The sequence below is a fragment of the Haliotis asinina genome, chromosome 14 (genome assembly GCF_037392515.1).
Source record: "Haliotis asinina isolate JCU_RB_2024 chromosome 14, JCU_Hal_asi_v2, whole genome shotgun sequence".
In the NCBI taxonomy this organism is placed as follows: domain Eukaryota; kingdom Metazoa; phylum Mollusca; class Gastropoda; order Lepetellida; family Haliotidae; genus Haliotis; species Haliotis asinina.
Genome location: NC_090293.1, coordinates 10,889,599 through 10,904,722, shown reverse-complemented (window position 1 = coordinate 10,904,722; position 15,124 = coordinate 10,889,599). Strand labels below are relative to the sequence as shown.

General features: G+C 39.1%; 1 protein-coding gene across 1 annotated transcript in view; it reads left to right on the top strand.

The window, feature by feature from the left end:
* LOC137261820 (serine/threonine-protein kinase BRSK2-like) overlaps positions 1–15,124 on the top strand; it is a 143,947-nt gene that overhangs the window by 84,043 nt on the left and 44,780 nt on the right. Inside the window, exon 5 of the mRNA XM_067799605.1 lies at positions 6,103–6,219. Coding sequence (XP_067655706.1) covers positions 6,103–6,219 — 117 coding nt within the window. The remainder of the gene's footprint in view (positions 1–6,102; positions 6,220–15,124) is intronic.

The window sequence follows — 15,124 nt, the reverse complement described above, 5'->3', positions numbered from 1 at the left end:
CCATGTTGTACCACATGATATCCCCTGGCCATGTTGTACCACATGATACATGATATCCCCAGGCCATGTAGTACCACATCATACATGATATCCCTGACCATGTAGTACCACATGATACATGATATCAGCTGGACATGTAGTAACACATGATACATGATATCCCCTGGCCCTGTAGTACAACATGATATCCCCAGGCCATGTAGTACCACATGATACATGATATCCCCAGGCCATGTAGTACCACATCATACATGATATCCCCTGACCATGTAGTACCACATGATACACGATATCAGCTGGACATGTAGTAACACATGATACATGATATCCCCTGGTCATGTAGTACCACATGACATCCCCAGGCCATGTAGTACCACATCATACATGATATCCCCAGGCCATGTAGTACCACATGATACACGATATCAGCTGGACATGTAGTACCACATGATACATGATATCCCCTGACCATGTAGTACCACATGATATCCCCAGACCATGTAGTACCACATGATATCCCCTAGCCATGTAGTACCACATGATATCCCCTGGCCATGTAGTACCACATGATATCCCCAGACCATGTAGTACCACATGATACATGATATCCCCTGACCATGTCGTACCACATGATGTTGAAATATGGTACAATTTGTTACCTGGCCTGGTACTCTGCTTCAAACAGATTTGACAAGGACTGGTCGGCTCAGAGTCAGTTAACTGTGTTTGGGTATCCGTCTTTACCTAAGGCATGTCAGCAGTATTATACCATCATTGGTCTGAACAATATCAGTGAGCGAGTGAGTGAGTGAGTTAAGTTTCACACCATGGTTAATAGTATTCGATTGGCTTCACAGTACCCATGTTTGGAATCAAACCGTAGTCTTCGACATGACGAGCGAACGCTTTCGTCATTTTGCAACCCCTTTGCCTCTGGACTAAAACAAGCAGCCATACATGCATGCACATGCACACACAAGGGCATGCATACACATTATGTCAGTGCAGTGATCCTCAATGCAACACATCAATACGCCTCCCGCAGCCCTACTTTCTGTAGGAAGTACTTACCTTAACATGTTCAGATTTAAATTCAAGTGTTATTAGGTTGAAATCCTACATTCTACTTAAAGCCTCTTAAAACTAATAGACTTAATCATAGCCCATAGAATTTTGTCGTATCTAACAGATGCGTGGATCTAAATAAACCAGTTCATGGCTCACTATGGAATATTCGTGGCCTGTATGTTACAAGACTGATCCCCCTTCTCCCAGGAAGTAGTTTATCATCATGGCTTCATGTAGACATACACTCTAACTACTCTTGCAAATGTAGTAAGTAAATTTAGGAGATAAGGGCCTGTTTTCTGTCAACTGGAAATATCAAATGGGGCTCTTCAAGTACCTGTTAAAAAATTGTTTGGAAGCTTAACAAACACATGTAGCAGTTTACAGCCAGATTTCTTTTTTGTCACCTTTCTGAAATGCAATATTTCCATGGCTACTGGAATCTAGAGTACATAGGATTCAAGGATACGTTTCAACAAGGACCTGTTACCACACATGTGTTGTGCTAAGATAACTAAGTAAGTTCAAAAGGGGTTGTCTGACTGGGTTGATGTCCTATTCGAGAAATAGATACCTGTGATGTTATTGTGCCCCAGTTTAAAAATACATGCTCATGACATCAGTCATAGGATCAGAGGCGGCGGGGTAACCAAGTGGAAAAGCCTTCGCTTTAACCACGTAGGAAAGATGTAAAAAATCTAGCCACACTGTTCCTGGCCTCCAAATATTAATAGCACACCATTTCAGGTCTTAAAACTGGTTTGTTTTATACTGAGATATCATTTAATATGAATACACAGAGCTGGGACTGTTAAATCTCTCCTAGTGGAATCATCTGGTTACAGCATTACAGAACTAGGCTTCAGACAAGAGTCATCAATATCGCCATCAACATCAGAAAAGTCATAGTCAGAGTCTGCATGTGCATCCTTGCCAGTTGTGTCACTGGTTTGCTAAAACTGACCTGACACAAGGACGGACTAGATCTTTTTTAACCCGTGCTCCACAAAATTCACCCATCTCAGACTTTGAGATGGACTATCTTTCCTACACTTGCAAAACACAAAGAAACTAAACCAGTTATGTCCAGGTACATGTAAGGTTGTCTGTTGTTATCATGTGAAAACCATCAGCTGATTCTAAATATAGCCATGACACCATCATGGAGCCAATTAAGTCAAGGTAAGACCGAGACTAATTACAGGTAGAGTCAGGAGTCTTGTTGTAACCAGCAATTTATCAAGATACAGCTACTTACCTGTCAGAATATGCCATTATTGCTGGTGGGCTTCCTTTATCAAATTTCACATTAGCTTTCAATCAGACCAGAGACAATACATGCCAAGTCCTTTTGTTATTGAACGGCCATGTTGACGGTGATGTGTAATGCTGCTATGACAGCCGTCCATGTTGTTGAACTTGCGAAGGAAGTTATTTGATAAATCTTGAACTGTAAGGGAAAGATGGAACATCCTTGAATCTTTAAAGATGGTGCATGAATCAGTAAGGCATATATTAGGAGTAAGGGGCTTAGCGATGGAGTAAGGTAAGGGCCTTAGCAGTGGAGTAAGGTAAGGGCCTTAGCGATGGAGTAAGGGAAGGGCCTTAGCGATGGAGTAAGGGAAGGGCCTTAGCGATGGAGTAAGGGAAGGGCCTTAGCGATGGAGTAAGGGAAGGGCTTGTTGCTTCATCTGTATGATAATCATGCTGATATTGACCAGAGTAGATACACTATACTGTGGCACACTGTGGAAACCCAGCCCAAACTGTCATGATTAGATTTGTACAGGTTAACTTGAACCCTTCTGTGGTGGACTTGTCCATTGTCCCCTGCTTGTTTCAGAGGTGACGGAATGTGTATTGAGTGGCCTGGGCACGTGCCTCACACTAGAGATGATTAGTAGTGTATTTAGGTGGCCTTGCTGAATGTGTATTGAGTGGCCTCTTACAGTACCTCATGCTTGTCTTTGACAAATCTCAATGCGTACTGAGTGGCCTCTCCCCACTGAAAGTAAACGTACATCAGTATCAGCAGTTACACTGCTATATTGAGTCTAGCAAACTGTGTGGAAGGTGACCTCATCTAGAACTCCATGCTTGTCATAGAGGTGACAGAATGTGTATCACGAGTTACACTGCTATATTGAGTGTAGCAAACTGTGTGGAAGGTGACCTCATCTAGAACTCCATGCTTGTCATAGAGGTGACAGAATGTGTATCACGAGTTACACTGCTATATTGAGTGTAGCAAACTGTGTGGAAGGTGACCTCATCTAGAACTCCATGCTTGTCATAGAGGTGACAGAATGTGTATCACGAGTTACACTGCTATATTGAGTCTAGCAAACTGTGTGGAAGGTGACCTCATCTAGAACTCCATGCTTGTCATAGAGGTGACAGAATGTGTATCACGAGTTACACTGCTATATTGAGTCTAGCAAACTGTGTAGAAGGTGACTTCATCTAGAACTCCATGCTTGTCATAGAGGTGACAGAATGTGTATCACGAGTTACACTGCTATATTGAGTCTAGCAAACTGTGTGGAAGGTGACCTCATCTAGAACTCCATGCTTGTCATAGAGGTGACAGAATGTGTATCACGAGTTACACTGCTATATTGAGTGTAGCAAACTGTGTAGAAGGTGACCTCATCTAGAACTCCATGCTTGTCATAGAGGTGACAGAATGTGTATTACCAGTTACACTGCTATATTGAGTGTAGCAAACTGTGTGGAAGGTGACCTCATCTAGAACTCCATGCTTGTCATAGAGGTGACAGAATGTGTATCACGAGTTACACTGCTATATTGAGTCTAGCAAACTGTGTAGAAGGTGACCTCATCTAGAACTCCATGCTTGTCATAGAGGTGACAGAATGTGTATCACGAGTTACACTGCTATATTGAGTGTAGCAAACTGTGTGGAAGGTGACCTCATCTAGAACTCCATGCTTGTCATAGAGGTGACAGAATGTGTATCACGAGTTACACTGCTATATTGAGTGTAGCAAACTGTGTGGAAGGTGACCTCATCTAGAACTCCATGCTTGTCATAGAGGTGACAGAATGTGTATCACGAGTTACACTGCTATATTGAGTCTAGCAAACTGTGTAGAAGGTGACCTCATCTAGAACTCCATGCTTGTCATAGAGGTGACAGAATGTGTATCACGAGTTACACTGCTATATTGAGTCTAGCAAACTGTGTAGAAGGTGACCTCATCTAGAACTCCATGCTTGTCATAGAGGTGACAGAATGTGTATCACGAGTTACACTGCTATATTGAGTGTAGCAAACTGTGTGGAAGGTGACCTCATCTAGAACTCCATGCTTGTCATAGAGGTGACAGAATGTGTATCACGAGTTACACTGCTATATTGAGTCTAGCAAACTGTGTGGAAGGTGACCTCATCTAGAACTCCATGCTTGTCATAGAGGTGACAGAATGTGTATCACGAGTTACACTGCTATATTGAGTCTAGCAAACTGTGTGGAAGGTGACCTCATCTAGAACTCCATGCTTGTCATAGAGGTGACAGAATGTGTATCACGAGTTACACTGCTATATTGAGTGTAGCAAACTGTGTAGAAGGTGACCTCATCTAGAACTCCATGCTTGTCATAGAGGTGACAGAATGTGTATCACGAGTTACACTGCTATATTGAGTGTAGCAAACTGTGTAGAAGGTGACCTCATCTAGAACTCCATGCTTGTCATAGAGGTGACAGAATGTGTATCACGAGTTACACTGCTATATTGAGTGTAGCAAACTGTGTAGAAGGTGACCTCATCTAGAACTCCATGCTTGTCATAGAGGTGACAGAATGTGTATCACGAGTTACACTGCTATATTGAGTCTAGCAAACTGTGTAGAAGGTGACCTCATCTAGAACTCCATGCTTGTCATAGAGGTGACAGAATGTGTATCACGAGTTACACTGCTATATTGAGTCTAACAAACTGTGTAGAAGGTGACCTCATCTAGAACTCCATGCTTGTCATAGATGTGTCTGTGTGTGTATTGGGTGCCATCATCCAGAAGCCAATGCTTGCCCTAGATGTGTTTGTGTGTGTATTGGGTGACCTAACCCAGAACTGCATGCTTGCCCTAGACGTGTCTGTGTGTGTATTGGATGGCCTAACCCAGAACTGCATGCTTGCCCTAGACTTATCTCTGTGTGTATTGGATGGCCTAACCCAGAAGTGCATGCTTGCCCAAGATGTGTCTGAATGTGTATGGAATGGTCTAACTCAGAACTCCATGTGTGTTGTGTGGCTTAAACCAGAACCCCATGCTTGTCCTAGATGTGTCTGTGTGTGTATTGGATGGCCTAACCCAGAGGTGCATGCTTGTCCAGATGTGTCTGTATGTGTATGGAATGGTCTAACTCAGAACCCCATGCTTGCCCTAGATGCGTCTGAATGTGTGTTGTGTGGCTTAAACCAGAACCCCATGCTTGCCCTAGATGCGTCTGAATGTGTGTTGTGTGGCTTAAACCAGAACCCCATGCTTGCCCTAGATGCGTCTGAATGTGTGTTGGGAGGCCTAATCCAGAAGCCAGTGTTTGCCCTAGAACTGACAGAATGTGTATCGGGTAGCAGAACCCAGAACTCCGTGTTTTTCCTGGATGTGTCTGAATGTGTATTGGGAGGCCCGATAAAGAAGCCAATGCTCGCCATAGATGTCTCTGAATGTAATGGATGGCCTAATCCAGAAGCCAGTGTTTGAATAGAATGTGTATCCCAATGTTTGCTCGAGAGGTGATAGAATGTGTATTGGTTAGCCTTGGCAAGTACCTCATGCATGTCATACAGCTGACCTTTCTTTCCCCTTTACAAGCTGAACACACTCTTGTTTGTCTTACTTCCACGTTTCTTCACTCTTATCTACTGCAGTTCAGGTACAGTGATGCTTGGCTGATATGATGCAAAACTGTTGTGTCTAAGACATTTTCAGAAGTAAAATTCTTCCTCAGTTTCCTTCAAGGCCAACACAAGACGGGAGATATAATCTTCGCTTTTGTTGTTTCAGTCACAGAGATTTGAAACCAGAGAATTTACTACTAGATGAAAAAAATAACATCCGTGTTGCCGACTTTGGTATGGCGTCATTACAGGTGGAAGGGTCCATGTTGGAAACAAGTTGTGGGTGAGTATCTATAGAATGCACAGTGATTTCATGATCATACATTTCAACATAGAACATGGTCACTTTGTCTTAAAGTTGTTTGTTTGACAATGTTTAATATTTCAGATGTCAAGATTATGAATTAATATATTGCTGGACTTTTCTGGTAAGGCCAGACTTGTTTCTTAGTTTTACAGATTTTTGTCATCAGAAAGCCTAAAGGCAGGAGAGAAAAAAATATAAATAAAAATCTCTAGTCAAAATGATAAATCTAATGGTTTGTTTATGTCAAGTAAAGATAAGTTGAGTGAGTCTAGGGTTCACATAGATTTCAAGAGTATTTCACTAAAATCACAGTAGGAGTAGGAGTAGTAGGAGTTTAGTTTTTGAGTGGGGAAAAGCAATACATATTGTTATTCTTGAAAATGACCTGTGAAGCCCTAAAACAAGAAATAGAGTTGCTCTGGCCTCAGAGGCACACAAGCCTGATGACATTAGATGTTAAGGGGAACAGGTGACTCATTCCGAAGTTCCACAATCTACAATCATGGGTTTGAATTCTGGTTTGCCTCTGTCAGTTATCTTTCTCGGTGTACTGCCACCATACCTGGAAAACATCCAAGACCTACGTGACTTTCACCCCATATCAACCTGACACACCATGATATAACTGCAATAACTCACTGTGGTGTGATATTGTCTCAACATCTCACAACCTCTGTATGGCAAACGTTGGCCACCCAGTCAGAATGAAGGATGCATTGATTTCCTTTGATAACTCGATGCAGAAATGTTGATTCTATCATTTGAAAATATTCCTTCATGACCATCAAACTGAAGGAATAAAGAAACAACATTTGCTGATTTGAAAACAAATATCCACACTGATAGTCAGCTGTGGATTTAATTACTTACATTAGGAACTGTCTATTTAAGATTGAGATACAAAAATCAGATATCTTACTGTGAACTGTATTCTCTGTCATACCAAGAGTATAAAAGCCTTGGCTGAATGGCTGAGTTTATGATATCTCTGACACAGTGTTCACATGACGTTGGAGTGAAATATGTGGTTTTAATTAGGTTGTGCTGAAACTGTGTGTTCTAGAAGCCTTCAATGGACACAGTATCACCTTGTGATTGATCAGCAAGTTTCATTTTGTGTGATTTGCTGAATTATTAATCATCCATCCAAATGTTCTTTAAGAAAATAACAAGCGTTGATACTTTTCATGAAGTGAACAGTTTCTTCACAGAATAACAGTGAAGACCAACTTTTGAGAATGTATTTGAAGGCACTGATTCATTTAGATCAAATATTACCTTTTGATCATTTTGAGTGGCCATGTTTCGTGTGGGATTATTCTTGAACGTCCAGCTGTAATGATATGTTCGTCGTGTTAAGAATTTGTGTGTAGAATGACCACTGGTTTGCTTGTAGGATACAGGGCAATGGGGTAGCCTAGTGGTTAAAGCATTCACTCCTCATGCTGAAGATCCGGGTTCAAATCCCCACATAGGACCAATGTGTGACACCCATTTCTGGCGGCCCCCATCATGATATTTCTGGAATATTGCTGAAATTGGTAAAAGACTAAACTTGATCAATCAGTGTTGGTAGGATGGGGTATTGTTCACCAACAACTGTCTCTTGTTTTGCTGCTTGCAGCATTAAGGAACGACTACGTTAAGAAGCATGATGAGTGCGTCATCGATTCTAGAAACACTGTAAGGATTGTAACAAAAACGAGGGGTGCACATTATAACCTTTTCAAATGACCAAGGCTGCCAAGGCTGTAATGTGTCTGCAAGAAAGTAGCTTGACCAATGCATTTGCAGCTAAAGGTGTGAAGAGAAGACACTTTTACTCTGTCTTTAACAATGTGCTTGTATTTCATAAAACTGTATATATCCTAGTAGTGTCAAATGAAGATACATCCTTGTTCTCCATATGGTGGTGGGTAGCCTAATGATTAAAGTGTCAGCTCGTCATGCTAAAGATTGGGTTCGATTCCCCATATACAATTTGTTGAACCCATTTCTGGTGCCCCCTCTGTGATATTGCTGGAATTAGTGTTGGGAATTGGTTGAATTTTCATGATCGATCATTAGATTATCAAAATGATTGATCATTGGTTAATGATCATCGTTCATGAAGTCAATGTTTGATGTACAGGCGAACCTGTTTGTAAAGGAGGAAGCTATATGGTACAAGATTGTTACCTGTCCTAGCATTGGTTGTTACTGGTCACATACAGTCATGTTAGCCAATCGGGGATCTTCTTGTCATATGCTTATATGATTGCCATTTTTATAAAATATTGACTTACATAACCTGAGATGGATAAACGTGTCATGATATAAGTATTAAAGGAGTGAAATTCACATTGAAAACAGAGTCAATACTTCCTGGCTTACATTACACAAAAATGTAGATGCAATTCGACCAGTCATGATCGATCACAAATATTATGATCGATTCCTTGATTACTACTGTAAATCATTAAATTTTTGTGAGCATGACATTTTTACGAAAATTGCGAATGACTTGAGCTCGCAAAAGTATCATGACACAATTTGCTGGTAGAATGCAATGAATAATCAGCAAACAACCCGTCCTACCTTCGCTTTATTATTCACCACTTCATGTAATTAACAATAGATCTAGAAAATACAGATATTAAGCAATGACAACAGCGTGAAGAATGACTAATTACTAGCATTACTCGTATTCACGTGTCACATGTCAAACAATGGATACCTGAACAAAAGTCACTCAGTCGGTACGTCCAATCGTCCAGGCAGGCACCAACCACGCAACACACATTTCTTAGAGACTGTTTGAAAGGCTGAGACCATCCAGCGGGCGTGGAAAGGTTTCATGACACATATCTGGAGATCAACAGCTTCACAGACACTGACTAAACTGGTCCTTCATCAGTGCCAATTTATTCGAGTCATTCCATTTAATTTAGTCCCTTTGAACTGTTTTAAGCTTATCTGACCTATGCAGCAAGTGTTGTTTTTAGGAAAACATCACTGTCATAATTGCATACATGCGGAAGTACTCCAGTGAATTATTATTAGCGGCAAACTTTAATATGTGGCAAACTTTGAAACTGTCAAACTATACTATGTTTTGAGAATTAGGCAAGTTGCAAAAAGACCAATCATTACTGAAATCGATTAATTGGAAAGGAGCCAACTGGAATGTTGCTATAAGCAATGGAAAACCATACTCACTAACTCACTCACTCTCATCAGACCTCAGCACAATGTAGACATGCCTGCCAGAAGTGAGATTGCCCCAGTAAGATCAGGTTGTAAACTGACTTATTAGAACAAACAAAAACAACACCTGTAATCTGTTCTGAATGATTCATTTCTTTATCAGGAGGTGTTTCCACCAGAATTGATGATCAGGTTAAAGCATGTTTTTGTAGATACTTGCAGTTATTTCAAGAGAAATGGATTGCCTGTTTGCAATGAGTCTTCCATGCATCTGGCTTCCAGCAAGGTCGTGGCACATACAAACTGTTTTCTCAGTGAAGAACTAATTGGTTGGAAATGGAAACAAGTTTGGGCAATTGTCAGGCAATAAAGTGTGTGATTGATCTTGCTGTAATCAGTGTCAGCAGCATCCGGTTGTCTATCATGAAAGAAGTTCAAGCTAAACAACATTGTTCATATGCTCTGAAACTCATTGATGACCCCTGTAACAATCTCCGTCAGTGCCAGTCCTCAAGAATCCAGGCTTCTCTTAAGAGGCGATTTAAAAAAAAAACAGGTGGTGGTGACTTGGCTGACACTCATCATCATATCCCAACTGCATAGATTGATGCTCATGATGTCAACCACTGGATTTTCAGATCCAGACTTTGTTATTTACAGACCATCATTGTATAGCTAGAGTTCTTTGATGACCCCTGAGACCATCTGGATCAGGAATGTTCCTTACGAACCGATGCTTCTCATTATATAACGAGTCAATTTTCAAAAAAGGGTTGTTGGACTTGATGACTCAGCAATATGGCCAACAGATGTCATCAAATCCCATCTGCATAAATCGTTGCTCATGATGTCAGTCCCTAATGTCTCCAGTTACCAACTGTGTTATTTACAGCAATTGCAGATGGAATATTGCTGAGGGCAGCTTCAGACAACAAGTAAACAAATGTAGTGTTGTAAGATAGAGGCCGGTTGATACGGACTAGCGATAATATTGTTTATCACACAATGCTGCCTATAAGGAGTGCAGGTAAGAATGGTAAATGTTGACCCAGATCAGACATTCAGGATCAGGTTCCCAGGCAACATGGATCATATCGACCTTTGGTACAGACTCACTTGTTATGGACTGTCAGGATGGAGGTGGAATATTGATGAATGGTTAGAATTGATTAAAACCTTTCACTGTTTGCAAGGAGTTTCTTGTTTCAAGTAATATGGACTATAAACAGATATGATTTGTCTATGAAAGAAAAGATGTAAAGATGTAATGCGATCTAAAATGTGATATCCAAGTGTTGTGTTTAGAAATGCAAGTTATCATTACATTTCTGAATTTAAACTTTTTATTAATCATCATTTTTAATGAATCTGTTCATTAGGGGTGAAATTGTACACTCTCACCACAGTATGGTATATATTGGTGTACAAAGCCTTCGGTTCGGTATTTGAGATGATCGTAATGCAGAAAATTAACAATAAGCGCTAAACTAAACCTTACATTGTTTAAGATAAGAAATTTATTTGCATATCATTCCATCGAGAAACAGTAGCAATATTCTATGGCCTACAAATATGAACATTACAGTAGTTACAGACATATAGAAATACAGATACATAAATGATACACATTACAACAGTTATTCATATGCAGTATAGTCAAATGGAAGAAATATGAGGCAATATACAGGATTCATTTGAAATTGTAAATATCATTCATGACATATTTTAGAAATAGTTTCAGGATTTCTGTTTGAAAAAATTGTTAAGATTTGTTCTTTTCTTGAAAGTGTAGCAAAGTTTTGATTATGAAAAAGCAATTAAAGATTGACTGTGTATTTCTTTCATTGCATTGAGCTATGAAACTAAAAACCAATGTGCTTACGCGGATTCTTACAAAAGTTTGCACATTGGTTTTGTTTTTTTGTTTTTTTTTGTTTCTAAGGCATCCATTAAGTATTACATTTGTTGTGCTATCTATATGGATCTTATAGTTAATTATAATTTTGATGATAGGTACTAATAATGGATGTATACCTAGTTCTGCACGACAGGCCCAGTTATGTGTTTTCTTGCCTACTCCTAACAATGATTTACAAAACTGAAGCTGTAATTTTTCTGGCAGCAGAGTGTCAATATGTTTAACATGGTAAAATCTACACCCTAAACTTCACAGTTATACAACATCATTGGTTCTAAGAGGGTTTTAAACAGTTTTATTGCTAATTTTACTGGAATATATTGAATAAAGAGTGATGTTTTTAATCTGTGATAAGCACTTGTAGCTTTTCTAGTGAGTGCTTAAATACAACTTTTGAACTTTCCATTTTGATGGAGTTATATACCAAGATATATGTACCTGTCAGCTGTAGCTATATTGTTTTGTCCTTGTGCTGGCCATTTATTGTTTTTGTTGTCTTTATTATTTTGTCTGAAGATAACTCCCTTAGATTTGTCATGCTATTTACGTTACAATGTTGTAATGCATTGTCCAGAAGCATTTGTAATTTAACAGGTTAATCTCATAATAGCAATAGATCATCAGCAAATAACAATTGACATATTTGAATATTATTCAGTTTTAATCCTAGTATTTCTGGTTTTAGATATTTATGTATATAATTTATAAATATGTTAAAGAGTGTTGGTGATAATGTACATCCTTGTCTAACACCAGTGTTTGAAGAAAAGGTCACAGACAACCCTTGTGACATTTTTAGCTGGTATTTCACATTTGAGTATTGGGAATATATGGACTGTAACAGGTTACCATTAATTCCATGAATTTTTATTTTGTTAAGCAACAAATTTCTGTCAACCGTGTCGAAGGCTTTGGTAAAATCGATGAAACGAGCATAGATATTCTTCCGCTTATGTTTATATTTATCAATCCGAGATTTTAAGATAAAGATATTGTCTGAAGTTCTAAAGCCCTTGTGAAAACTAGATTGGCATAGATCTAAGAGGTTGTTTTCTTCTAGACGGTTGATGATTCTGTTATTTCGGATTTTGCAGTATAGCTTACCCAGGCTGTTGCTAATAGCAATACCTCTGTAGTTTGTTGGGTTCATTCTGTCTCCTTGTTTATGAAGTGGTGTTATGACTGATGTGGCCCATATGCTTGGAAAGTGGCCTGATTTGAACACATCATTGAACAGTGTGCAGAAGCGATCTATTATATTTTCGTTATTTTAAATGAACAGAACTGTCATTATATAAATAATACTGAATAAGTTAAATAAATTAACACATCACATAAGAACTGAATAGCAAACGGCAATTGATCCTTTGAGCAGATCTCACTCAGGTTGCCGACAATTTTTCTGAATGATCACATGTCTATAAATAACACCTAATTTCAGGTCAAGTCATCACATTCATAGCTGACCAGTTGTTGAAGCATATCAGGGTGTAATATGATGTGTATCATGTAAACTGAATTTTAATTTTAGTTTGAAGGAATTGTTGTTCAGAACTTACTTCTGGGAAAATGGTATGAAGAGGTTTTTAAAATGACAGTACAAAAACTGAAAATAATGAGTGTGTGGATTCCATGATGGTCTATCGCATTAAAGGCCAAATACTGCAGTTCTACAGTGTTTGGAAGCTGGAGTGTCTGACCAAAATGTCGCCCATCATTTCAAAGTAAACATGACCATGATTGACTGTCTCCAGCATTGATACAACACTATACAGACCACAGATGACCTTCCTCAGAGCAGTCATCCGATTAACTAGCTTCACAATTTTCGTCCATTTTGAAATACGCCACTCAGTCAAATATCTTGTAGATCCATCAGTTTCGAACACATCATTTGGCATAAATCTGGTTGATGATTTATGAGCTGAAGGTATTTGATGATAAGGGTGTTTCAACATCTCACTGACATCTTGCTAACATCTCGCTAGTACCTCGTTACTGGCATCAGGTATTTAGACAAGTAGAATGCAACAGTTTGCCTCACATTTCCTCAAGATGTATCCATCAACACATCGTGTCTCATCCCATCGCCCCTGTTGCCGCTGATGATGGAGACTTGTGTAACAGCATCCTCAGCCGGAACAATCAGTAGCAAGCACAGACCTCCTCTGCAATGAAGAAGATGTACATATGTTACAGTGAATATGTAAAAATCATGATCATGTATAATCCCTGAATTTTTAAGTGATTTTGTATGTTGTCTGATTTTTCATAATCACCAAGAAAATAGACTATAATACTATATTAGACTAGACATATTCCTAGAATCACTCCTTTTGAAGTTTGAAGAATTTTTCATCCAAAAAGGTGCGGAATCAGCTTCATTTAGTATCTAGCTGAGATCAAAGGATGAATTAAGCAAGGAGGAAATCGGTGTATTTTTGCAATTATGGTAACTGTATTAAAACTTCCTTCATACAGATTATGAGAGAATTTGAGATTGACTCGTTTGAGGGAAACAATGCATCAATACCATTCATATTCTTTTAAAACACTCTCCAGTGATATACTAATTACCTATTGATATATTATGTAGATAGCTGTTACCTATGAACATGGTGGTAGAGTTATGTCCCTTGGGCACACCAGGAGCCTGTGATTCATTTGGACTATGTTCTTCAGTCTGTCAGCACCATACACGTGGGTTTCATCAAAGTGGTAGACATTTACAATCACGTAGGACCTTTCTCCCACATGAAGGTGAGCTGTCTGTCACACAATCCCGGACCATATTACACTCCTGCTCACTGTAGTGTAATGCTGCAGACTTCCTGGGTTCAGAATTTCCCATCTCGCTGTGGGTCCATTTGCTTTAAAGAAACTTTTTTCTATGTAATTCTGAAATGGAACCTTCAAGTTTAGATACTATGATATAATTGAAATCCTGCTAAAAGTGTTGTTAAACCAAACGAATTCACTCTCACTCACTCACTCACTCACTCACTCACTCACTCACTCAGTGATGGCTGCACATGTTTGTTTTGGGTTGAACATGCAAAATTGTTGGAAGCTGTCATGAAATTATTGCCCCAGTTTGTCGGAAAGAAATCTGACGTCCTCTTCACATTCAATTGCTTTAACAGGAGAGTTGTCTCTTAAAATTAAACTGCAAAAGAAATGCATTACATGTCGCGGAAATTGATTTCATCAAACTGAATCGCGGAAATTGATATTGTCATTGTTTTAGTGGAAAATGTGAGGATTTAATTCAGAATCTATTGAGGTTAAGAACTTTGCTATCCAAGGATAATAAGCTTTAGCTTGCTTAACAGAACATCTGTGAGACTGACAGCTATTAAACTGGAGGGTTTAGATTTCAACCCCTTCAATGAATCATTTGGGTGGAATGCTGGCAGAACAGAGAATTGCCTCCCTTGATGTGTTCAAGTTTACTGTGTTTGAGGTTTCTTGTTTTGGTTTGAGTGTCACTAGTTACCAAAGTAATAATTAGACACAAGCTTCCTTTTGAAAACCTCTTGATGATCATGAAGCATTTCATATGCATAAAGTTTGCATTTGGTTCCCTCAAGTTAGTGGAGAAATTCATCTTCAATGTTACCAGATAGATCTACATAACATATAGTGAATGGTTTAAGTGAGCCTAGTCTTTTGATGGATAGTGTAGGACAATGAAGAAACATCGTGATAAAAACAAATATGAGATAAGTATAGTTGACTGCACAGGTTCCAAAACATCTCTTTAAAGTATCTCTCCTG